The 25,105-nt window shown below is 41.2% G+C and overlaps 1 protein-coding gene across 4 annotated transcripts in view; it reads left to right on the top strand.

Moving 5' to 3' along the window:
• Positions 1-22,396, top strand: part of FYCO1 (FYVE and coiled-coil domain autophagy adaptor 1) — a 33,482-nt gene extending 11,086 nt beyond the window's left edge. For 2 of the 4 annotated variants that reach the window (XM_065753722.1, XM_065753723.1), the window contains exons 5-19: positions 2,529-2,635; positions 3,503-3,646; positions 4,140-4,233; positions 4,932-7,562; positions 8,360-8,452; positions 9,495-9,613; positions 10,960-11,127; positions 11,553-11,702; positions 12,225-12,415; positions 12,782-12,926; positions 15,845-15,904; positions 16,528-16,623; positions 18,376-18,586; positions 21,082-21,191; positions 21,605-22,396. In XM_065753722.1, coding sequence (XP_065609794.1) covers positions 2,529-2,635; positions 3,503-3,646; positions 4,140-4,233; positions 4,932-7,562; positions 8,360-8,452; positions 9,495-9,613; positions 10,960-11,127; positions 11,553-11,702; positions 12,225-12,415; positions 12,782-12,926; positions 15,845-15,904; positions 16,528-16,623; positions 18,376-18,586; positions 21,082-21,191; positions 21,605-21,680 — 4,395 coding nt within the window. In that variant the 3' untranslated portion in view covers positions 21,681-22,396. The remainder of the gene's footprint in view (positions 1-2,528; positions 2,636-3,502; positions 3,647-4,139; positions 4,234-4,931; positions 7,563-8,359; positions 8,453-9,494; positions 9,614-10,959; positions 11,128-11,552; positions 11,703-12,224; positions 12,416-12,781; positions 12,927-15,844; positions 15,905-16,527; positions 16,624-18,375; positions 18,587-21,081; positions 21,192-21,604) is intronic. The other 2 variants (XM_065753725.1, XM_065753726.1) reach the window with 2 other exon arrangements.
• The last annotated feature ends 2,709 nt before the right edge of the window (positions 22,397-25,105 follow it).

Below are 25,105 nucleotides of genomic sequence, written 5' to 3'. Positions count from 1 at the left end.
AGACAGAAACCTTTATTTATCAACTCAATCACTGGGTGAAATAAATGTTGTGAGAAGCTTTCTATGCTGATTCTGTCTTTAGAATCATTTGAAAAAGAACTTTCCTTCTGGGGAAAAGTGGTGGTGCAAGCCAGCACTGTCATGACACTCAGTTCTCTTATCTGTAAGCAATGCTAACTTGTATTAACAAGTTATTATTTACAACACGTTTACCAATTCAACAACTCCACCACAGCATCTCCAGGTAGTGTTGTCTTGAGTCATAGGAAAGAGAGCCATGGTACTACAGCAGAGGCAATCTTTGTATTCCCTGCCTCACTCACTTCTCACAGAACCGCACAGAATTGCAAAATTGTATGGGTTGGAAGGGACCTCTAGAAAACCTCAAGTCCACCCTCATATTAAAGCAGGTCCCCTACAGTACATTGCACAGCAATGTGTCCAGATGGATCTTCAGTATCTCCAGAGAAGGAGACTGCACAACCTATCTGGGCAGCCTGTTCCAATGCTCAATCACTATCAGGTTAAAGTTCTTCCTTGTGTTTGTATGGAACTTCCCGTGTTCCAGCTTCAGCACATTGCCCCTTATTTTATTGTTGCACGCTATCAAAAAAAAAGTCCACTCCCATCGACTTGACTTCTGAACTTCTGATATTTATAAACAGTGATCAGATCCCTTTTCAGCCTCCTCCTCTACAGACTGAAGAGGCCCAGGTCTCATAGCTTTTTGCTGTACAGGAGGTGTTCCAGGCATGCAGTTATCTATGTGACTCTCTGCTTTACTCTCTCTGGAAGATCTGTTTTGAACTGAGGAACCCAGAACTGGAGACAGTATTCCAGGTGTGGCTTCACCAGGGTGGATTATCTCCCTCATCCTGCTGTCCATGCTCTTTTTGACACACCCAAATATACCATTGGTTTTCTTGGTCACAAGGGCACACTGCTGGCTCATGACCAGTCTGTTATCCACCAGGACCCTCCAGTCCTTCTCAGAGATTGTTTCCAGCAGGTCATCCCCTAACCTGTACTAATAGATGTGGTTATTCCTCCCCTTTTTCATGTTGAAGTTTACCACATTCCTCTCTTCCCTACTCATCAGTCTGTCCAGGTCTTGCTGAATGGCAGCACAGCTTTCCAGTGTATCAGCCACTCCTCCCAGCTTTGTATCATCAGCAAATTTCCAGAGGGTGGACTCTATTCCTTTATCTAGATCACTAGTGAAGATACTGAATAAGACCAGACCCAGCACCCTTGGAGGACACCGCTAGTTACAGGCCTCCAACTAGATGGCAGTGTTGACCACAACCTTCTGAACTCTTCCACTCAGCCAGTTCTCAGTCCACCTCACCATCTCCTCATCTATCCCACACTTCCTATGCTTCATGACAAGGATGCTGTGAGAACAGTGTCAGATGCCTTGCTTGAGTCAAGTTGCACAACTTCCACTGCTCTTGTCCCATCTACCCATCTGGTGTTTACATCAGAGGAGGCTACCAGGATGGTCAAGCATGATTTCCTCTTGCTGAATCCATGTTGACTAGTCCTGATAACCTTCTTTTTTTTCCAGTTACTTGGAAACGGCATCCAGAACAAGTTACTCCATCACCTTTCCAAAGACAGAGGTGAGGCTGGCTGGCCTCTAGTTGTCTGGGTCCTCCTTTTTGCCCTTTTTGAAGACTGGAGTGACAATGGCTATACTCCAGTCTTCAGGCACCTCTCTTATTCTCCATGACATTTCAAAGATGATCACTTCTGCCAGTTCCCTCATCATTCATGGGTGAAAACCATCAGGGCCCGTGGATTTGTGGGTATTGATTTTGCTTAAATGATCTTTGACCAGCTTCTCTTCAACCTCCTCTTCTCTGGTCATGTACATTTGTTCTAATATTTCCATGCATAAAAATAATTATTATTTAAATTGATAAAGCACTGGGAATAAGAAGAGAGTTCTTTCAGTGACTTCTGGTATTGGGGTTTAGTTTAGTTGTTTGTTGGGGTTTTTTTTGAGTCTTCTTAAGGGATTCACTAAATGTAGCTGTTCTTGGTTTGACAGATTGTATGTTATCAACTTAAGGTCTAAGTATTAAGAAAGGACATTTGCATTTGGGGGCTTATTGTGTCCATGGGGATATTGTTCTGAGACTGGACTGGCCCTAAGGCTCTTCCAGCTGTGGCCGTACATGCCTTAAATTACATAAGCAGTCTCTTCTGGATTTGGCGGGTGCACTGAGATTTTGCCTTATATTGGGAATTGCCCTTAGCATTGTCTATATTCATGTACTTGGTGTATTAAAAGATTTTGTTGCTCTTGTGATGTTTTTGTATTATAAAATAGACAACAGTTGGCTACAGGTATAAATTTGTCATTCAAAAAAGATTTGTCCCAGTGACAGTACTGAGAGAACATATCTATCAGTGGCAGTTCTTATTACTTCCTTTACAGCTAGTGGCTTGTTGTGGGGTTTTTTTTGTGTACACCAATTGCCACCAATATTTAAATGTTTTTCCCTGTGGTTTCTCTCTTCCAGCTACGAACATCTCTTGGGAAAGGAAGAGCATTTCTGCGTTACTCCCTTGTTCATCAAAGGCTTGCAGATACCTTGCAGCAGTGTTTTATGAACACCAAGGTGACCAGGTGAATAGAAAAGTACCTTGCTAACTAATAACTGCTTGCTCACTGTGAACAAGCAACATGACCCAGTAGCTACTGAAATAAATAGAAACCTTTCCAAATGCTTGGCTTACCCGACTGGTAATAGGATACGAAGGATAATAGACCTTCTGGCCTGGATCGCTGGCTCATACTTACCTTAGACTGGTAAATATTGAAAGCTGTTACATCTGAATGTTTGTTAAGGTGGTGAAGATGCATCTCTACGTTGGTTTTGAAGGTAACATTTTAATAGGTATTGAAGATCTTTGGCTGGATCTTCGGTGCTGTGTATCATGAGGGAGGATTAATTTGCCAGTGTTGCACAAAGCCTCAGGAAGCATTTCCACATATTCCTGACTTGTCAGACAGAGGAACAGCTTGACTCCAGCCAACAAACACCAAAGACAGCTTACAGTTATTTGGAAGGAGCACTAGTAAGCCTTTTAGAAAAAGGCAGCTCATTGCACAGTGTATTTAACTTTGCTTGCTGTTTTCTGTTTTTTATCCTTTACTATTAAGTGTGTGCTTCATGTATTGAGTGTGTCATTATCCAGTGTATAGCAAGCATTTTGTCTTGCCAGTGTTTTGACCAAACAGTAGAGCAAAACATGTTTTGTGCAGGGACTCCTTTAAGGATATTTCTCTAAACTTCATCGAATCTGTGTGGTTTCATTCGTGTCAAAGTGATTGGATGTTGGTAGCTTTCAGTTCATATTTAAAATATCATGCCAAACTTTTTCAAGAAAGCATGAATAATGATGTTTGATTTTCTTTCCAAGTGAAGCTGCTGCTTCTTTTTTATGTACGAATGAGTACTACTTCTGTTTTTTGTTTTGTTTTGTTTTCAAGTGACTGGTACTATGCACGAAGCCCATTTCTGAATCCCAAAATGAGTTCTGACATTGTGGGTCAACTCTATGAGCTCACTGATGTTCAGTTTGACTTGGCATCACGAGGCTATGATTTAGATGCTGCTTGGCCAGCATTTGCCAGGTAAGGTAGCAACACATTGTCATCAAGGACATAACCTCTGCTTTTAAATGTAGAAAAGATGTGTTAGAGAAGGTGTTCACCTTATCCATGTAATTAGTCAGTAACAAAACTGGTCTTTTTTCCAGACCAGTGGGAAAACTTGTAGGTCTAATCCAGAACCATGCCCATCACTGGAAGTTTTCCAGGGCTGCGTGCTGCCACCGTCTGGTTGAGCATCCACCACACAGTAATACTATTTCATAAAGCTAAATTGCACTGATTCATGCAAATATGGGAAGCCACAGCTACAACCTCATAATCCTGTCTACCTAGAAAATATACCTTTTGATATCCCTATTTTGTTTTCCATCAACTTCAGTGCTTGTTAGCCCACACAACAGGTACAGTTGTGAGTGGCAGTTATAACTAGATAAATCTTACACACAGCAGTAGAAAGACTTGTATGTATGTCTTTAGTCTTCTCTTACATATTGTATCTCTGTGTGATCAACAGGAGGACACTGTCCTCACTTGGATCTTCAGCATATTTATGGAAGCCCCCAAGTCGGAGTTCCAGCATGAGCAGCTTAGTGAGCAATTACTTGCAGGTAAGCAAAATTCAACTAAATGTTTTTTTTGCAAAGGAGATCTTTAAATACTGATAGAATTCCGAAGAGCTTGGGAATTTTATTATGATTATGACTCAGAATGGTAATCTACAAAAAGAGTTCTTTAATTAAAAGTAAATTAAAATCAGTTGAGTAGCTGATTCAACTGCATGCCAATCTTGTAGATGAAAGAATTAGATATATTCACAAGGTGACATAAAGATAGGTATGTTTTCATTCATTTTATGGGAAAACATGCCCTTTCTCCTATAAACTGATTTCTTGTAGTGGTCCAACACACAAGGTCAGTGTACATTAAGAATCTGGATTTGCTCTTATTTGGACATAGCATGTATAATTCCTTTTGAAGCTGGTAGGTCTACTTTTTTTTTGCTGGCTTAAATCTTCATTACAAACTTACCTGACACTAACAAATTGGAATAATTTTTAAAAAATTAGGTGTTCAGATGTTAAGGTGCTGTGTACTGTAACGATGCCTTCAGTCAGAAAGGATATTAAAAATTCAAATTTTGAGTTAACTTTTTTTTTAATCTGACAGTATCTTCTCGGTGTTCTTGTCATCACCAATAAACAAAACCAAAAAAATTAAGCCATCCTGAAACGTAGAGTCTCTTGGTTTGAAAAATGCAGTTCTGCTTCAAGTTTTAAAATCTCTTTTTCACATTCTGCTTATTTAGGCTCCAGAGTTTCCCTCCAGCCCTGATGCAAATAACTCTCTAAATGTTGAACACTTTGAGGGCTTTGAAGAGATGCGTGTAGAACTTGACCAGGCTGAGCTGAGGCAGAAGGAACTTCAGAGAAGTATTCACCAGCTAGAAATGGAAAACCAGGAGCTCCAGGCAGCTGTCAGCCTTCAGAAAGAGCAATTGCAGCTGGAAAAAGAGAAGAGCAATAACTACAGTGAGGAGAACTCCCGGCTGACTAAGATGATCACAGAGTTACAGAAGCAGTGTGAAGTTTCACACTCCACTCAAAGCACTGTTAATGACCTGCAGAAATGCCTTCAGTCACTGGAACTGAATGCCATGGAGCAGCAGAAGGAATATTCAACAAAGCTGGCGCATTTGGCAACCAGTAAGGAGGACTGTGCCTCAAAACTGCAACTGTTGAATCAGGAGCTGGAGGCCTCTAGGGCTTCAGTTGCTATGAAGGAACTTTGCATTGATGAGCTTAAAGCAAAGCTAAGTTCCACAGAACAGAAGAATCTCCAGCTCCTTGCAAAAGTTGATGCTGCTTTGGAGGAAAAAGGACAGCAGGCTATGGCTCAGTGTGACTCTGCCTTACAGATACAGGCATTGTTAGAGAAGCTTCAGCAGACAGAAAAGGAAAAGGCAGATATGCAAAGACTCAGTGATGAATGTACATCTCAGCTGAAAACTGCAAGAGAGCAGTTGCAGCTGAAAGAAGAGGCGTGGAAGGAACTGGAGTCCAGATATAATCGCCTTACTGCTGATTCCAGAGAAGAGAGTGAAAAGCTGCTGAGGAGTCTGGAAACCATGGAAAAGGAAGTGGACGCACTTCAGAAGGCCCTGACTCTGAAAGGGAAGGAGATGGCTGAGCTCCAGACCCAGGTAATGGGGTCGCTGGCTCAGGTGGGGTCACTGGAAAAAGATCTTGAGGAGGCAAGGAAAGAAAAAGAGAAACTTGAGGAGGAGTATGGTAAGATGGAAGAAGCACTTAAGGAGGAAGCCCAGTCACAGACAGAAAGACTTGAACAACAGGAGGGTCACATAAAAAAGGTGAGTGAGACTGTGTGTAGCCTTGAGGAGCAAAAGCAGAAGCTCTTGTCTGAGAAAGAGTATCTCAGCCAGAAAGTCAAGGAGTTGGAGGAGCAGATGGAGCAGCAAAACTCTACAGTGAATGAAATGAGTGAGGAGAGCAGGAAACTGAAAACCGAGAATACAGATTTGCAGCAATCCCAGAAGAAAATGGAAGAGAAGTTGAAAAATCTGGAAGCCTCTAAAGCTTCCCTGGAAGCCGAGGTGGCCAGGCTGAGGGCCTCTGAAAAACAGCTTCAGAGTGAGATAGATGATGCCCTGGTGTCGGTTGATGAAAAAGAGAAGAAGCTCCGAAGCCAGAACAAACAGCTGGATGAAGATTTGCAGAATTCCAGGAGACAAAGCCAAATTCTGGAGCAGAAATTAGAGGCTCTGCATTCAGACTATAGAGAACTAAAGGAAAGAGAAGAGACCACCAAGGAGTCTTATGCCTCACTTGAAGGACAGCTGAAGAGTGCCAAACAACACAGTTTACAAGTGGAAAAAAGCTTAGACACCTTGAAGGAGAGCAAAGAGTCACTCCAATCACAGCTTGCAGAGAAGGAAGTACAGCTACAAGGCATGGAGTGCCAGTGTGAGCAGCTGAGAGCAGAAGCTGAAAGACATAGGAAGAAAGCGGAGACTCTCGAGGTAGAAAAGCTCAGTGTTGAAAATACATGCCTTCAGCAGACAAAGCTTATTGAATCCCTCACATCAGAAAAGGAATCAGTGGAAAAGCACCAGCTGCAGCAGGCAGCTTCTTTAGAGAAAGATGCAAAAGAGCTGGCCTCCAGGCTGACCATAAGTGAAGAGCAGCTACAAGTCAACCGAGGTGAAGTGTCTAGGCTGCAAACAGAAGTCCTTGACCTGCGAGTCAAGCTTCAGCAGACCACTGATGAGAGAGAGCATTTGAAAAGTGAGCTGGCAGTCACAGAGACAGTCACAGGGGAGCAGAAGGTGCTTGTCCAGCAGCTGAAAGAGCAAATGGAGTCTCTCAACAGAAGCCACGTGCAAGAGCTGATGCAGTGCAAAGAAAGAGAAGAAGTGCTGAAAAGAGAGCAGGAGGCAGCAGCCCTTCAAAAAACAGAGCTAGAAAATAATTTGCTGAGTCTAAAGGAAGAACTCTCTAAGGTTAAGCAGTACTTGGAAGTTGCTAGAATGGAAAATGTAGAAAACAAAGATCTCCTCCACAGGACCAACACAGATATGGCTGAACTCGGTATTCAGATTTGTTCCTTGTCCTCTGAAAAGGCAGATGCAGAAGAGCAGTTGGCCCAGGCCAAAGAGAGGCTCAAAGAATTGGAAGAACAGGCAGCAGCACAGCAGGAGAAGCTGAAGCATGACATCTCTGATCTCAGACAGGAGAATAAGAGCCTACAAGAGAAACTAGAGGAGGCTCAGATATGTGTCTCAGCTGTCCCAAGTCTGCAAGCACAGCTGGAGACAGTAAAGAAGCAGGCACAGAGCTTCCAGGAGACCAGCCAAGAAGAGCTGTCTGCAATTAAATTTCAAATGAGCACAGAGATTCTAACTTATCAGACAAAATTCAAGGTAAATTAATGTGATTATTACAGCTGAAGGAGCTGTGCAGGATTTCCCCTGTTTTACCATCTGCTGCAGAAATAACTGGGTGAAATCCTAAGTTGGCCAGGCTCTGAGATTAGTGTGCAACTAGCCTTAACCTGAGAATCTAAAAATGTCTCAACATGCATGAGCTAGGCTGGTGTAGAGGTAAATTTAACTCTTGGTATAATGTGCAGATTATTCCCTCGTCTGTTTTTGCGTTCAGCTGCTCAAGGTAGCAGCCAGGAAGACCAAAGTTATTCTTCCATAAAATCATGAGTTATCCTTGTGTATGTGAAGTGACATGGTTAATGGTTAAAGGCTTTATTGTGTTTGTTCTGCCATTCTGAGACATGTCTAAGACCAGTCAGTTAATCTGGGCTTTAAGCATGCTGCTGGTACTATCCAGAATCCCATGAGTCTGAGAAAATAACGTACATTCATTTATGTTTCATTTTCATAAATACTTCTAAAACTTTTGAATAGAATAATAGATTCTTGTGTATGATTTGGGCTACCTCACTCTTTTGAGGCCAAGTAAACTTGAGCTTTCTTTTTATTGACAGCTGCGAGAGCCCATAGCAAGTAACATTAAACCACAGCTAGTCTGTGACCACGGAGAATTCTTGAGTCCATTAACTGGATTTCTCATAGCTGTATTTCTTGAATATTTCTTTTATACCAAACATGGCAGTATGAGTGCTCGTGAGTCTGGATTGGAAATTTTGTAGGTGAAGTAGGGGCAGCTAGAGGAATGTTAACTTCTGGCTCAATCTCTCTGCTAGGCTGCCAGTGAAGAGTGTGGGAAACTACGAGAGCAACTTGAGGAGCAGAAGCGACAACAGCATGCTACAGAGGAAGAGATTGCAGGTTTACAAGTAGGTGCTTGATCTGATTAAGCAAAGACAGAGATTTTTGTGTCAGCATGCATTAGTGTTAAAAAGGAGGAAAGAAAACAGCATAAATGTCTGTTAGTCTAAGAATGTCCTTGAATAAATACAGTTGTGGCAGCCTAAAGTTATCCATGGAAATGGAAATTATTAGAATCACAGTGGCAGTTAGGACTTGCCCTGCTTTTAAAGCTAGTCAGGTTTCATATAGGACCCAGGCAAGTGCACATTAGTTAAATGAGAGGTGCAGGTTTGGAAGGTATCTGTCTTACACCCACTTCACACAGCCACACGTTTGGATGCAACAGTTTGCAGGCTATAAGGAGCACTGCATCAGAGAATTGATCTGACTGTGAAATAGCCCCACTAGAAAAAAATCCCCACGGGATTTTTCTAATGCATATATCGAACAGTTGGGATAGGAGTGTCGTGCTGAGGTGTGAGCAAGGGATCAGGAAAGAAGAAAATTAAGGTTATTGAACCTGGCCATGTCTGCTGGCAGATATTTATGAACCTACACAGTGGCACAGTGCTGTGTCAATTCATCCCCTGAGGACTCAGTTTGGCAGTTTTGTCTGCAGAGGCTAGCCATGAACTAAGTTCTTGTTTTACTTGTCCTTCATGTTCCATACAGCTTTAATGAACAAGGCAAAAAAACAAGCATTACCTCTTTCTTTTTTTTTTTCACTTCTAGGTGGTGAAAAAAAACTTAATAATGGCTTATTCTTTAGCCATTATCTTTTGAGAGATTTTCCTTGGTATGGAGACAAAAGCTGAAATGACAGAATAGTAAGAATTAGAGGCAGTGATTAATACCATCTTACTTTTACATTTATCCTTTATTTAGTGTGATAGAAATAAGCCATTGCTAGTACCCAAATAGCTCGTATCTACTTATACAATAATATCTTAATTGGTGGTTAGGTTTTAACTGTCTCTTTCAAAGCATTATTTAGGTATCTTGGTAACTGTCCAGTGCTTGGTAAAGTGCTGTTTTTATGTGTCAATAAATAAAAAAATATTTCACTAGGCTGAAAACACAAGTTTGTCTAGAAAACTGGATGAAGCAAGAGAGCAGCTGTCTGAATTGAAATCTGCTTGGCTGCAGAAGGAAGAGGAGTTGACATCTCAGAGAGAACTCTTGGAAAGGTGGGATTTGGGGTTCTTCTACACAAGCCATTAACTGAAAGCCAAGTGGGGAGCCAATGAGCAGAGTGTATTGAAAATCACTGTGGTATATTACGTTTCCAAGGCTTATATAGGGGACATAATTCATGGGCTCTGTGGGAGTATCAAATTGACACTTCAGACAAGAAACACATAAATTATACAGCACGCATGAATGCAAGGTTTAGATTTAATTACTTGGTTAATTTAGCTAATGATGTGAATTTATGGTCTCTCATCCTTTATGAATCTGCAAGAAATTTCATAAACCTTTTACCCTGAAGTTTAGTAACAAAATTTAAAAAACCTTTTTTTTTTTCGTTTTTTTTAAAGAATAAATGAAAATTCAGCATTTTTTTTACTGTTTTTCTCTCCTTTCCTTGATGCTTCAGGGGCACAGTAAGAATTATTTAAATGGGACCACGTCCTGCATGTCTTATCTTGACAGCTTTCTTTGTTTTAATAGCCTGTGTGAGACAACATTTCCAAGGACTGTAGTGTGAGTGTGATGTGGATTATCTGGCAGTCCGAAATAGGTCTTAAGTCATGAATACTGATGGGCTAATGGAATACATTTTTTTACTGATATAATCTATTTTTATGGGAAGGCTGGTGATCCTTGTCTCTGATGGAAATTGTCAGTACAAAACTCTGCAAAATATTTGAATTCAACTGAATTGGCTGAGTCTGTTCAAAATAGTTGGGCCCTTTGTGTTGCATTGCTGAAGCATTTTTGATCCATTGCTAGGACTAAGTACTCAACTTAAGATATCATCAATCCACAGCTTGCATTCTACAAAGCTTTCTGGTGACACTTTTTACCACTGACTGTGCAGCAAACTGAGGTTTCATAACCTTATGGTTTTTAAGTGTTTGAAGAATATTCTGGGAAATTGTTTTGCTTTCCTTTTGTGAATGTGAAGGCTATAGGGGGCTTTGTCCTTAATGCTTTTTTTGAGTGCAGCCTGCGAATGCTGGACACCCTGTGTCTATAGGACTTTACTTCTTTAGCTCAGCTTGCAGCTACTAATGATGTTAGTTTCAAAGGACGCTAATTTTATTCCCAGTGTAGCAGCCATTGTAATGTTTGCAGTCAGCATGGTGCCCAAGAAATTACAGATTGCCAACTGTGTTCACTGGATAACAGATCTGTTTGCACTGTCAGTGATGCAGAAAACTGGGGAGATTCTGGTTAGGTATAAAAAAATCCATACTCTGAAAACATTGTCACTGATACTACATGTTTTTCCCTTTTATTCCACGGGGAAGTCTTAAATGCACCTGAACTAATAATAAAAGGATTTTTAATCACCTTTATATTTGATCAGGACCCAAAAGGAAGCTGATGAAGCAAAGAAGCAGGCCCTGGATTACAGTGAGAAACTCAGCAAGGTGACAGCGGACAGAGATAGCAGCGACCAGAAGCTGTTTGCTGAGCTGGATGACCTGACAAGAGCAAAACAGTTCCTGGAAGAACGTTTAATAGAACTTATCAGGTTGGCATAAAAACAAAAGAAAACAAACATCAAGCAGAAATCAAAATCCTAGCTTAGGATTTTAAGGTATACTGCCTAAGTGATTCACTCTTGTATTCCTGATTTGAAGATGCAGGTAATAGCCAGAATCTTAAGAAGATTAACTTCTGCATTTCCTTAACGAAATCAAAAATATAACAGTAGTATGATCTCCTTCTAAATTTCCTGTCTGTTTGCAAAGGCATGTAGTTCTCTGCACGGCATGTATTTTTTCCTCCATTCCCAACAATTTCAATAGGTTTCTTGATCTATCTTTATTCCTGGAAATCACAGAAAAAGCAGTTTTTGGTGATGAAGCTTCACTGGCATTCAAATCGAGGTTAGTTAACAGTAAACAAGCATGGATCGTTTATATGCTTTTCATTTCTGTAACTGTCTCCCTGTAGAGATAAGGATGCTTTGTGGCAAAAATCAGATGCTCTGGAGTTCCAGCAGAGGCTTATTGCAGAGCAGAAGTGGCAGGGTGACACAGAGGTTAAGCACTGTATGGACTGCTGGAGAGAGTTCTCATGGATGGTGCGCCGACATCACTGCAGGTCAGTTTGATCAGCTGCTGCTTGGACACAAAATCAAAATCCACTGTGAGCATTTGCACAGATGAAATGCTTTTTTAAAAAATTCATAGTTTATTTGTCAAAATCGTATATAGAAGATGTGTCAGAACCTGAAAGAGCATGAGTCCACAAGGGGATGAGAGGAGACATTACTGGAAATGTCTCTGTAGGGAGCATTCAGTAATGATTAGTGAATAGTGAAGTCATTTCTAATAGCAACTTTCAAGTTTTGCTCATTTCTACTAAAACCTGTGAAGTCTGCAAGTGTTTTTACCAGTGCCCATTAATGAGCTAAATGATTTTGAAAAACAGAACTGGGACAACTTCATAAACGTGAAGTGCTCAGAAGGCAGCATGGTCTGTATCATGACCTCTGCTTTGGAGGTGACATTTGGGCTTTTCCAGAATGAGACCATTATGACAAAGCCTCGAGCTGTGTCATGTACGTGTGTTCCACCTATGTGTGGTACTATTCTAACACCTTTGGTTTTGAATAATTTCTAGAATGTGCAGTCGCATTTTCTGCTACTATTGCTGCAACAACTACATGGCAACAAAACCTGGTGGGAGGAAGGAGCGTTGCTGCAAAGCTTGCTTTAATAAGCCCAGAGTGATTGTGAACAACACAGATGACTCTGGATCCAGTGCCAACCAGGAAGGATCCCCAGGTTCACTGGATTCACCAGTGTCACCAGGTGAGAGGGCTTTTGGATAGTGTGCTTTTTGCATGCCACTGAGGAGTAAGTATGTGTCTTAGACATGCTTCAGGAAACCACATGGGCACTTACGGTTTCATGGACCATCATATTCATGAACCATTTTCAAGACTGAATTGGTCCCATCATTGTTTTTGAATGCTATTGACTGAAATCTGCATGTATATTAAATGAGTGTCTGTCTGCCTGAAGGTTTCAGTTGGTTCTTAGTAGTTACTTAATGGTTCCATAAAGGTAGAGGAACAGTCTAGCCTTACCCTTAGAAGTTTTAGGGATTTTGTTTGTTTGTTTCTGAACTAGCTAATATTACTGATGTTTCTCTTAATGTGTCTTTTTGTGGTACAGCTGCCGGCGAAGCCACTAAACCACCAGATGATGCAGCATTTGATATAATCACTGATGAGGAGCTATGCCAAGTACAAGAATCAGACTCGCTCCACAGTGAAAGTCAGATGGATAGAGATTCTCTGGATCAAAGCATGACAGATCTGTGAGTAAACACTGTTTCATGGAGAGGGAACACTTCTGAATTTTGTTTGTTAGATTTTTTTTTAACCGTTTAGTAGAGGTAGCCGACCTCTGCGTAAGGAGAAGACACTGGTGTGCTCAGCCACAGGTTCACTACATAACACAAGATAATTTTGAGCCATTTATGCAGTCAGCATCAAATCTAGTAGATCCAGACATCTCCACTGTAGCCATCTAGCTGATTGTCCTCAGGGCAGAGAAGTAGTCCCAGTTCTGAGCACACAGATTTTAGTAATCTTGTTTACATCTGTTTCTACCTAAGTTAGCAATGAAGAGAATCTGAGACCGTCTTGATATCTGAATAATTGATTTGAAAACTATACTGTAGTACTATAGCTTGATGCATATCCATGCTTATACAAAGCTATTGTTCTAATATTTTCAAGTATACTTCTAAAATGCATAATCTTTCAAAGTAGTAATTTTTGCTAGTAACTTCTCTTGATGAAGCTACAGTTTTTATTTATCTGATCAAGGGGGGAAGATAGAGCGATTTCACCTAAGGTACATCTTTTGCTTCTGAGACAAAAAGCAGCTTGTTTTTGAGAGCAAATACCTCATAGCTGAAATCAGATAGGATTACATGTAGAGCTGGCTGTAATCTTAGTGACCCCTGGACAACACGGTATTTAGAATGGCAGTGGAAGAGGCTTGCCAGTTATTTGTAGTACTGAATGTGATACTCATGGTTGTGCCTCCTGCTGGGGGTGGGACTGAAAAGCACTCTGACAGTCGTTTATTTTGAAACCTATTTTCTGAACTTGTTGCAAACACTGTATTTGCCTCATGATTGAAAGCTGTCTTCATCTCAGACTCTTGGCAAGCCTCTTCCATATCACAACAATGAAAAAATCTTGAAAGATTTTGCATTTTGTCACTTGGTGTCCAGAGATATCCCTTTACTTTGGTAACTTCCTAGCTTGCTTTCCCTGTATGCACTGGTTGCTTTCAGTCTTGCATATATAGTTCAATTAGTTTTAAGGCAGGGAAGGCGTGTGTGTGTGTGTGTTGGTTTTTTTTCTTCATACTGGATGTAGAGTACTTAAAAATGTTGAGAAGTGGTTGTGGTTTCCTACGTGCCAACATGCAGGTCACTCACAGCACATAGTGGGAGATCTTCGGGTCCATTCACACTTTTTCGTCAGCTCTCTGCATGTCACTTTCACATGCCCAGGTATGTCATGGGTCTGCCATGACCCCTCTGCCCACTTCCGCCCATGTGTATGCCTTGGAACACAGTGTTCTTGTTACCCTGTCACAAACTCAGCAAACTCCTTATACTCTTTGCTTCGTCCCAAATCATCCTCTTCCAAGAGCTGCCTGTGCATCCTTTCTTGTAGCCCTTCACTTTCCTAGAAGGTGTTTTTTTTTCTCTCTTTGATGGTCTGGAAGGGAAGGTAGATAACAAGTTTAGAGTGTCTGGGTTGGGTCCGACCTGTTAGGTAGCAGCAAGCCCAGTAAATCATTTATACATTCCAGGATAACATCTTCACTTTTTTGCTCGGCATTAGAGATGTTTGCAGAGGTGCTTGCTGGACTAAACAGCTGTGAGGGGCTTTGCATATTTTCAGGTTTCTGATTTTCACATAACACAGGAAGATTCTGACTTTGGATGAGTGAATTTCTTTCCTGAAATCATTGCACTACTGACAGCAGACAGCTTACCAGCTTTTCCTGCTCAGCCACATGAAGCTGACCACTCAGGCACTTAAGCTGCAGCCACCACAGCTCGGGTGCTTGTGAAAACAGAAAATCTACAGGGGCAGAGTTGAACCAACTTTTTTCAGGTTTGAATTCTGAAAAGATCTGTTTGTTTAGAACTCCCAAAGCCTTTCATGATGTTGGTCATGTCGTTTTTAGTGTCATGTGGGAGAAGTGCTTTCTACATATAGGAACAGTCCTGCTATACCAGACCATCCTGCTGGGAGACAGTGACCAACAAGAAGAAAAAACGGAGGGAAAACATAAGAATGAAATGATACTGTTTTTCAGTATGTTCTTCCAGTCTCCAGCAGTCTGTGTCTTAAGGATGCTCTGAATTGTTCTCTTGTTGTAGACTATTCCGTGCTTCAGTTATTTCTCCTTATCAGCTCCAATTTGTTTCACCTTTAAAAGGAAATGAAGAGAAACTGGATTTCACCACCAGAGGTCTGGGCAGTGGTGCATACTCGTAACGATCCCCAGGCTGCCACCTAGCCTGAAGAAGTCATACAGGAAGAAATGCTACTGTCAGGGGATGAGAAAAGTTAGATCACAAGACTGCAGCAAAAGTTGTTCAAGGAGTGAGAAAACTTGAATGCCACAGATAACAGTGCTTTGTCAGTTCAGGAAGTGTATTAGAGCATGCAGTTGAATATGCATTTTTATTAGGAGACACAAGTTCTTCCCAGTCCCATCCAACGGTTAAATGGTTAAACACAGCCAGATAAGCTCACATATGACTGCATGTGCTGACAAAGTATATCCAGATGCTGCTCATGACCAGGTGAAGGCGCTATTACCTGCAGTTGTTCTTTCCTTCTTCTCAGAAGTACTGCTTGTAGAGGAGGCCCCTTAGAATTTAAAAGGAATTGCTAAAATGTTCATTATTTTGAGAATTAGCCTACAGAAAGCGTAACAATTCTGCCCTCGCTACATGATTACACATTATTGTTCAAAAGCACATGTAAGTGATGCCACATTTTATTAGATTCCATTGACTTTTGAATGAACCAGCTGTTTGATTTCCTGTATGTAAGTACTTTTGGTATTTTCTGGCAGATGCGATGCAGGGAAGCTAAGTATCAGTTAGAGAAGCTCTAACTCACTTGGAAACTATCAGCATTTGTTTACTGACTTTCAAACTCATTCTTCTCTTTGCTGCTTACATCTCTGCCCCAGCCCTGTAATTCATAGTTGGTGGTATTCCAGAGTGTATCCAGTGCATCTGCCCTTTTTGAGGTAAGGAGTAGATAAGAGATCCGTGGTGTATAGGAGGCACACAGCTTTGTCGTCGTGCAGCAGCTTCTTTAGTGTATTTGTTTGAATCATCCAATATTTCTTGTACGAAAAGAAGATGTATGATAGTGATTCTACATGAGGAAATACATTTAGTGTACCATATGTCAGAATAAGGAACTGGAGAATATATTTGTAAAACGCCTCACTGATTAAATCCAGGACAAATGTCATTTCCCAGGGGAGGGTTGGTTTAAGAGATGAGTCCAGACTGTACTGCTTGTCTCTATCCCCCAAGTCTAGATTTCCATCTGTCATGAAAGCTTTAAAACCTAGCAGCATCTCAGTGGGGACTTCATCTTTAGACTGTTGAAGAGGTGTTCTGGATGCATGTATTCCTCTTAGCTGATGAAGCCAGGATGGAAGCTGTTTGCGTTGTGCACAACGCAGAACAGGGCTGCAGTTATGCCCTGGCACTTTTGTCACTAGAATATGTAAAATAAAAATTATGTTATTTGTCATTGTGGCTATTAAATAATTTCTGTTGTAGGAAGACCTAAGCTTCAAAACAGTATTTGACCACAAACTATTCAGAAAATCATGGCTTTCCTTTTTTCTTCTCCTAGAAACAGCACGTGTAATTCTTCAACCTTTGATGAAGCAGAAGAGTTGCAAGTTGCTCAAGATGCTGAGATAAGCTTGTTGAAGTCAGGAGAAATCATGTAAGCAGAACAATTTCGTTACAAGGCTGAAAGAATAAAAGCTGAACTCAGATATCAGCTGTGTGAATGTGTTGTGCAGACTACTGGAAGTGCAGATTGACTGTGTCTCACAGCACAGTTTGGTCTGAAGAGGAGCAGAGGGTGTAGCTCAGCTAGTGATGAGCCAGGTCCTTCCTCTTAAAAACTTTTGTGCAAAAGGGGAACAAGAAGAAAAGGTTTGGGTCTATGTCACATCATAAAATCTTCCTTCCTGTTCTTACTGCAGGAGGGGAAGTCTGTATAGTTCTCATAATCTCCAAAGGAAACTGTAAGGGAAAAGCAGAGTGCTGTGCTACTTGGACCTTTGTGATGGGGAGGAAACTGGTAAACCTTCGGAGCATGTGCCTATTATTTATTGGTATCCCCAACCTATTGCCTCGCAGGAGCTATCTGCCTGATTGATACTTGCTTGGCATAAAATGTTCAGCACATGATCTGCTCAACCTCTGTGAGCTGTGAGCTGTGTACACACAATTTTTTGCATGTACTGTGCTCAGAAATTAATAGTTACGTGCAGTAGTGGCAGAATGTCATTTTCAAAGCCACAGAGGGAATCTAGTGCACAAAAATGCTCATGACCTGGAGTAATTCCACTTTGCTCACCCTTCTTTTAAGCCTTGCTTGGAAATCCTGGCTTATTTCATAGGGTTGGAGAAGACCTCAAAGATTTGCAGTGTTTCAAACTTGTTGCTGCTGTTAAGAGAACCAGCAAAATAAAGCAGTAACTTAAGCAGTAGCTGGGCTGCAGAGCAAAACCAAGAGTTATCATTAGTTTGTTAAAATTGAAGATCAGTTGAAACAGTGTAAAGCTTTCTGTCTGAACAAACTACAAAAGTTATAGTAAATGAGCTGTGATCCCTAACCACGGTGACTGATACCTGAGCTCCTCCTCACTGTAGAGCAGAGATCATCATGGTGACTGAGTGGTACCTTCTGGCAAATGAGTAGATTTTTTGCTTGGAAAACAATTTATTTTGCCTGAAGAGTGATGTGTTAGATCAGTTTTAGTTAGGATAACGTAGGTGAGCTGCTCAGCTCTTAAAAATTACTGGTTTTGCCTAAAGATGGAAGCAGCATTCTTCTATTAAAGGTTCCCACTGCTTTCAGTCTGAAATAGATATCAAAATGAAGTAGGCTAATAAAATAGTTCAGGAGTCAGGATCACATGCATGCTGAGTACTTCCTTTATAATTGGAGGGTCATCAAATCAGCTTTTATCCAGCTTATTTGGGTGAAACAGAGCATGCAGTAAGGGCTCCAGAGGATCTAGACAAACCTGTTGTTTACATTCCATCCATCCACCTTCTCTGTACTCCTGATCCCCGTTTTCTGTTCAAATAATGTCTAGATGAGAGTAATAAATTGACTAATTTCTGTTTACTTGTCTGTGTGAAATGTACAGTAGAAGACAGCAGACTTTTTTGAAATCACAGGAGCTCTAAAAAGCTTTATTCAAGAAAGATTTTTCTAGTTACAGTGAAAAAAATAAGCAAATAATACCAATATTTGCTATAACAGTGAAAGTGCTTTCAGTCATCTTTTCTACAGTTCTTGCTTTCATCCAGGGCTGAATTTTCCCACATCTTGTTAGACCTGCTCAAAGTTGCTGTGGAGACTGCCTTAAATAAACAGAAAATAAAAATGATGACTGTAGTTTTTGTCTCAGCTGTTAGATTGGATCTCTTCGAGTGACTGTATTTTTTTTACTTACAGGGTCAAATTACCCCTTACAGTGGAGGAGATTACAAAATTTGGGGAAGGCAACAGAGAACTGTTCATTAAATCCAGCACTTACAGTGTCATTCCCATCACTGTTACAGAGATTGGGCTAACAATTAGTTGGATATTTTCATCAGACCCTAAAAGCATCTCCTTCAGTGTCGTCTATCAAGAATCAGAAGATACACCGTTGGATCAGTGCAAAGTAAGGCTGTTATTTCCCTGTGGGATTTTTGTTTCTTTACTACCTTAGGAAGTGTAATATACTTCAGTAGGCTCCCCAGAGAAGTCAGCTGGCATAGCCAGCTGATCTCCACAGTAGTGCTAATTGCTGTTGCATTATAAGGAGTTCCTTTTTCCAATTAAGTTTTCCTGGAGGCAGAGCTGTATCTTTAATTATTTAACATTGCCTGCAAAAAATTCAGTTGAAAAACACTAGCTTCTACTAGTCTCATCATCACTCATTGTTATTAAGCAGAAAGAAAAGCTCAAGCTTGCAAAATTCTTTTCATCCTCCTCAATATTGCTTAATTTGTAGCTGCTTAGGGCTAATCTTGCTAGGCTCTTAAGCAGAGACTAGAAGGACACAGCTAGATGGATTGGGTGTTTGTATTTCTTACAGTCAAGTGTGTGTTGAAGGGCCTCGATGATGTGCCCATATCTTGCAAAGTCACTTTGTCAGTGCACAGGGTACCAGACTTTATATATACTGTGTTTTGTGAGGATTGTATATTAAGTGAATCTGTGTTACTCAGCTCATTCCAAAGTTTAAATAAAGACAGTTGTTTGAACACATCATATTAGGGGCAGCTCTAAGGCTGTGATTTCATTGGAAGAATAAAAGACATTTGTGCAGCATGAGTCAGTTCTCTCCAGGATACGTAACTCCAAGTAAAATGTATATTTTCTTCATCTGAAGGCATAAGACTAAATGTTATTTCTGCCTTGATATATCTATTTGAAGTAACTTTGGGTTGTCCTTGTTCTGTGGCATCTGCTGTTCCAAGATGAAAAGCACTGTCTCTGCCAGGGTTCTACAGGGTAGATGGCTACACCCCCTTCTGCTGTAAGTTTAGAAGCACAATTAAATTTGCTGAGAAAGCTTACCCTGTAGAATAGTAGAATGGTTTGGGTTGGAAAGGACCTTATAGAGCATCTGTTTGCAGCCCCCCTCCCATGGGCTGGAACACCTCCCACTAGACTAGGTTGCCTGAAGCCTCATTCAGCCTGGCTTAGAGTGTTTTAAAAATGAGGACTGCACTGCTTCTCTGGGCCATCTATTCCTGTGTCTCACCACTTTCAGAGTAAATAATTTCTTCCTAATGTCCATTATAAATGTACTCTTTCAGTTTTACTTCTTGTCCTATGAAAACACTCCCTTATAAAGAGTCCCTCCCCAGCTTTCCTTTAGGGCCCCTTTAGGTACTGGAAGGCTGCTATGAAGTCTTCTCAGAGCCTTCTCTTCTCCAGGCTGAACAAGCTTCAGGTTGGGCATCATGGGAGTGGATTAGAAAGGGACAGTTGTATTCCTTGCCCCTCTGGTCACACTGCTTTTGATTCAGCTGGGGACTTGATTGGCTGCCGGGTCTGCAAGTACATGTTGCTGGTTCATGTTGAGCTTCTCACCAACGAGCACACCCAAGTCCTCCTCCAGGCTGATCTCAATCCGTTGTCTGCTCAGACTGTGTGTTTGGGTCCGCCCTGACCTAGGTAGAGGATCTTGCTCTCAGCCTTGCTGAATTTCATGAGGTTTGCACAGGCTCACCTCTCAAGCCTATCAAGGTCCCTCTGGATGGCATCTCTTCCCATCTGTGTGTCGATAGCACCTCACAGCTTGGTGTCATCCACAAACTGAGGTTTGCTGAGGGTGCTCTTAATCCTTCTGTCCGTATCAGCAACAAAGATGTTCATTAGTGCCAGTCCCAGCACCAACCCAGAATGGCAACATTCATCACTAGTCTCCACCTGCATATCAAGCTGTTGGTCACAACTCTTTGAGTGTAACCAGACAGCCAGTTTCTTATCCAGAGAGTAGTCTATCCATCAGAGTAGTCTACCCATAAAAATCCTTATCTCTTCAGTATAGAGACAAGGATGTCATGTGGGACAGTGTCAAATGCTTTGCACAGGTCCGGGTGGATAACACCAGTTGCCCTTCCCTTACTTATAAATGCTGTAGTGCTGGTGCAGAAGGCCTCCAGATTTGTCAGGCAGTTTTTCCTTTCAACATGAAAGCATGTAGGCTGTAATCAGTCACCACCGTGGTTTTCACGTGCCTTAGTGTAATTTCCAGGAAGGTCTGCCCCCTGATCTGAATAAAACATGGAGTATAAAGGATGTATCAAAAGGCATACATCAGCTAATTCTGCTCTTGGATGTGTTTGTACAGATTTAATATAGCAGTGCTGGTGTTAGTGAGCTTGTTTTAAAAAAAAAAAAAGTTTAAAAAGAAAATGAGAACTTGAATCTTTCTCTAAAACTGAGATTTTTGGCCATAACTTAACACTGGAAAGAGATTGTCAAAGGAAAACATGTTATACTATGAGACTTCAGTTTGGGTGAACTTTGAATGCTAATCAGTGAAAATAGTTTTTCAGGAGTATATGCACTTTAGGAATTTAAAGTGTAAATATTTTTCTGAAGGTAAATGTCAGTTTTTAGGTCATATAGCAAGTTTGTTTGATTTCTGTTGAATCCCAGGTGCTTATTCCTATGACTCGCTGCAATTCTCATAAGGAAACTATCAGAGGACAGATGAAAGTCAGAAACCCTGGAATCTACACACTGATATTCGACAACACGTTTTCTAGGTAGGTCCTACCTGAGTATAAAAGATGAAATCAACTGTTCAGGTGTATCATTATTGTGCTGTTTGGAAGTAAGTGTAAGAAATTTCTCCCTGCTTGCCAAAAGAGCTTCAGCCTGAGTTTTGGGTTTTGTTTTGCTTTGTTGTTTTTTTTCTCCCCACCACAGCAGATTTTAACTTGTTTGTCTCAATATCTGAGAAGGTAAATAGAAGTAAGCAAGTTGTTTGTGATTCTTTCTGAGACAGTTTAGTCAGGAATGTTATCTTTGTAACGGGAGACCTGTCATACTTTGTACAGAAAAATATCTTTTTAACACCAGTCCTTTTTTTTTGCCTGAGTGTAAAACGAATAAACTTTTAAGACTTTGTCTAATTGATTTCAGCTAACACAACCAACTTGCTTTTGTTTCTTGACAGATTTATTTCAAAAAGAGTGTTTTATCACCTGACTGTTGAGCGACCCGTCATCTACGATGGAAGTGATTTTCCATAGCCTTGAATATACTTTGTTATTTTTAATTAAATTTGTAAGAAATGCTATTATTTATGTATATGTAAGCGTTGCGATTACCACTATTTGAAGACTTTGAAACTATGCACTAGTTATAATGCACGTAGGGAGCATGTATACACTAGAAGAACAAGGCCTTTTTAGGAACACTAATGGTTCTGTACTGTGTACAGGTTGCTCAGAAGCCATCTTGTTTGATTCAACAGGTCATGTAACCTTCCAGCCAAATTTTTTTCAGTGGGGAAAAAGTAAGAGTGGAAGTGACTAAACGCAAACAGAAATTCTCTACTGAAAATTGAATGACTTTTCTTACAGAAACATCCTTCAAAAGGAAATTTAAATAAAAATGCATGCTTCTGTTGACCTCTTCAGTGAGGAATAAACGTACCCATTTCCGTTCTGCTCTGCTGCTCTCACAGTCAGACAGCAACTATGCAATCCTCCAATCTTTGCAGACATATTGTAATCCATCTAGAATTTTTTACCTCTTTCAGGTTTTATAAGCAGCAAATATAGGGTTTTTTTACATTTTGAGCTAAGATTTGGTAAGTCTTTTTACAAATGCTTTGGTCTTTAATGCTGATGACAAAGCAATAAAACATGAAGTAACAATTTATTTCATTTGTGCTCACCGTACTCTGTAAGCTGTTCGCTGAAATCAGCTCTTATGGCGAGTACCAGTGGCAGAATCAGGTGTGTCATTTACTGGCATAGTAACAGTTTGAGGTATAGGGAAATTTCTGGAAAAAAAAATTCAGCAGATAAAGCTCAAGGTTGCTAATCATTCATTCCGTTGTTACCGATGTATAAATACGCTGATCCTGAAGAAGATTGTGAAAGAATGACTGCCCCTCATGGACCACCTGGACCTTACATTGCATGCTCAGGGCTTCCTAACAAGGACTTGCACTCAGCGTGGCACCAAGCTGGAATGGAGGCCTTTGCAGCGAGGCTGTCTGGCTCCTGGGTGGTTTACCCTTCAAACATCTCTTCCCAAGAGGGGTCGGTGAAAGGTGCACGCTGCTTTACTCCTCCTGAGTGACAAGATGCAGTGAGGGTTGGACCCTTCCCTGGCAGCGTGCTTAAAAATGAGGTGGACAAGAAACCAAAGTGGGCAATAATTGACACACTGCTCATGAGTTATGGCACTTTTCAGCGCTGAAGCTATGTGTTATATTTAACTGGCAAGAGGAGTTTATTTATTGCTGAAGAATGGATACGGTGTGCTATGCAATTTCACACAGCTCTTACTGAAGTCTGCTGCAGTTTTCCTTTAAGCTTTTAGGTGTGATTTTTAATAGCATCTTGTTTTATTTAGAATACTAATCTTACTAGGAGATCATTCTTAAAATGCCAAATGTAAGTTAAAGGGATGCCGTCTAATGTTTTAGGCCAAAATTGGACATCTCTGCTCAGTATTTATCTGTGGTCCCAATCATTTGATGGACTTGCCTCTGCATGCATTTCCTCTCTGCATCCTTGTTCTTGTTACAGAGCTGTCACGTTGATTACTGAAGTCACAGAACCCCGATCTAGGACTTCCCAGGAGTGTAGATCTGTGCAAGGGACTTCACTCAAGCGCTTTATACCCCGGGTTGTAAAGAACCTGTTCACGTGAGGTATGCCTTCACTGCTGATAGATCTGTTTGCCTGCAGATATTCAGGTGTTTCATCGGATGGGGCCTTTGGTTAAAGACCACCCCCAGCAATATAATGAAGAGAAGTACTTGAAATCAGTCACAGAAGTGATGTAAGGGGATGTCACACCCGCGGCCTTTATACACAAGGAGTGTCTAACAAGTCAGCATACCTAATTGGGTGTATTTCCTGGGTGCTAGAACAAGGGAGGGTAATTTGGTTTTTGCTACGCAGGGATTTATGCAGAGGAATACGGCTGTCTTAAGAAAATGACAGTGTTCCTTTACTCAGCGTTCCTCGATGTGGCATTATGAAAAGTCACTCTGATTTGCACAGTAAGAAGTAGCAACGCTACGAAAGCCTGAATTTGCTCTTTTTAAAGAATGAAATTGCACTGTGGTTTTAATTATGCTCAGTCACTTATACTGTAACCTGTTCAGAAACATATTTTGATTTTAGCTGCCAAAGAATCGCAAACCCCATTCCCATCAAATTTCACCTTCCACTCGAGGGGAAAAGAGATTTGTGTATCCCAGCGTCTGTGCAGTTACAGAGATGTAGACAGTTATGTACTGGAATGTTTCTTGATGCTTTTTCTTTTTCTTCCTTTTATAACCTCAGGAATTAAAAAAATAAAACTTCTGTGTCACTGAGAAGCGTTATGTCTGTTTTGTGCCACGTGGAGATAGCTTTGTCCTGAAGATGAAGGTCTACTTCTAGGCTGGAAAAAAAAAGTTGGAAAACAAGGTAAAATGAGAAAGTTAGAAAATGAGATGGAGTCCATTTACACTGAATGATTGTGTGAGTCTGAAGCGCTGTTCACGTGTCACCTGTGCTCCTTGCCTTGGAGGGGGTAGATGCAAGCATCTCTTTGCATCTGTAGACTCAACCCCATGTAGGCTAAGCTGAGCTGCTGGGCCTGTCAGAATGGAGGCCCCACCGCCATCACTCATCGCTGCTCTTTTTAGCTGCTGCTTATTTCTGTGTCCTTTTGAGAGACTCCTGCTGGGGGCTGCAGGCAGGAGCTCAGAGGTGTCACTGGAACCAAGTGTCAGCCGTGCCTATAGCCTGGAGTACAAGGGAACTGCAAAGCTGAAGTTCTGCATGACCAAACACACGTGTACCGGGTGCCGTACCTTGCTGAGCAGCTCTATGAGGGAGGTTGTAGCTGTTGAAAGTCTGTGTGCAAATCTCCAAACATCTGTTCCCAGCCTTATTAAGCAATGCATCCTCAGTGCTAAGGGCAAGGTGATCTCAGCCCTAATGCTGTTTTAACACACCAGTTTCTTACTACCCACCCCAGTTACTGCCTTGGCACACCCAGTACAACACTGTCGCTTTGCAGTCCAAATACAAGGTTTCAAAATTCCTATAGCCCAGGAGGCTCAGGGGAAAAACAAACAAACAAACAAAAAAACCACTCAAGGGCACGGGAAATACAGTGTCTGAGCAGTGAAATCACAGAGGGTTGATCCATGTCATACCTGGAAGTGGTGATTTTTACATGTACCAAATTCAGACGGATAGTTCAGGTTTCAGGATGAATATGGCCATACAAGGTTATTTACTGTGACTTCAAGTGATGCTTGCAGCAGCCATGGCAATCCTTACTGTCTGTTATGGTTTAATGATTTCCTTTCTGATATCTTATTTAGTAAATTAGCTTTCCTCCTCAGATCGTTGCCGCTGTTTTGTTCCTAGGCCCATCTCCCTTCTCCTTTTTTCCTTTTCCCCTTCCCTGGGGTGTGGGCCTGTGGGTCCCCTGCCTC

The sequence above is a fragment of the Cyrtonyx montezumae genome, unplaced genomic scaffold (genome assembly GCF_038088225.1).
Source record: "Cyrtonyx montezumae isolate F1298 unplaced genomic scaffold, pur_monq_1.0 scaffold_8, whole genome shotgun sequence".
Taxonomy (NCBI): domain Eukaryota; kingdom Metazoa; phylum Chordata; class Aves; order Galliformes; family Odontophoridae; genus Cyrtonyx; species Cyrtonyx montezumae.
This window is presented reverse-complemented; position numbering and strand designations above follow the sequence as displayed.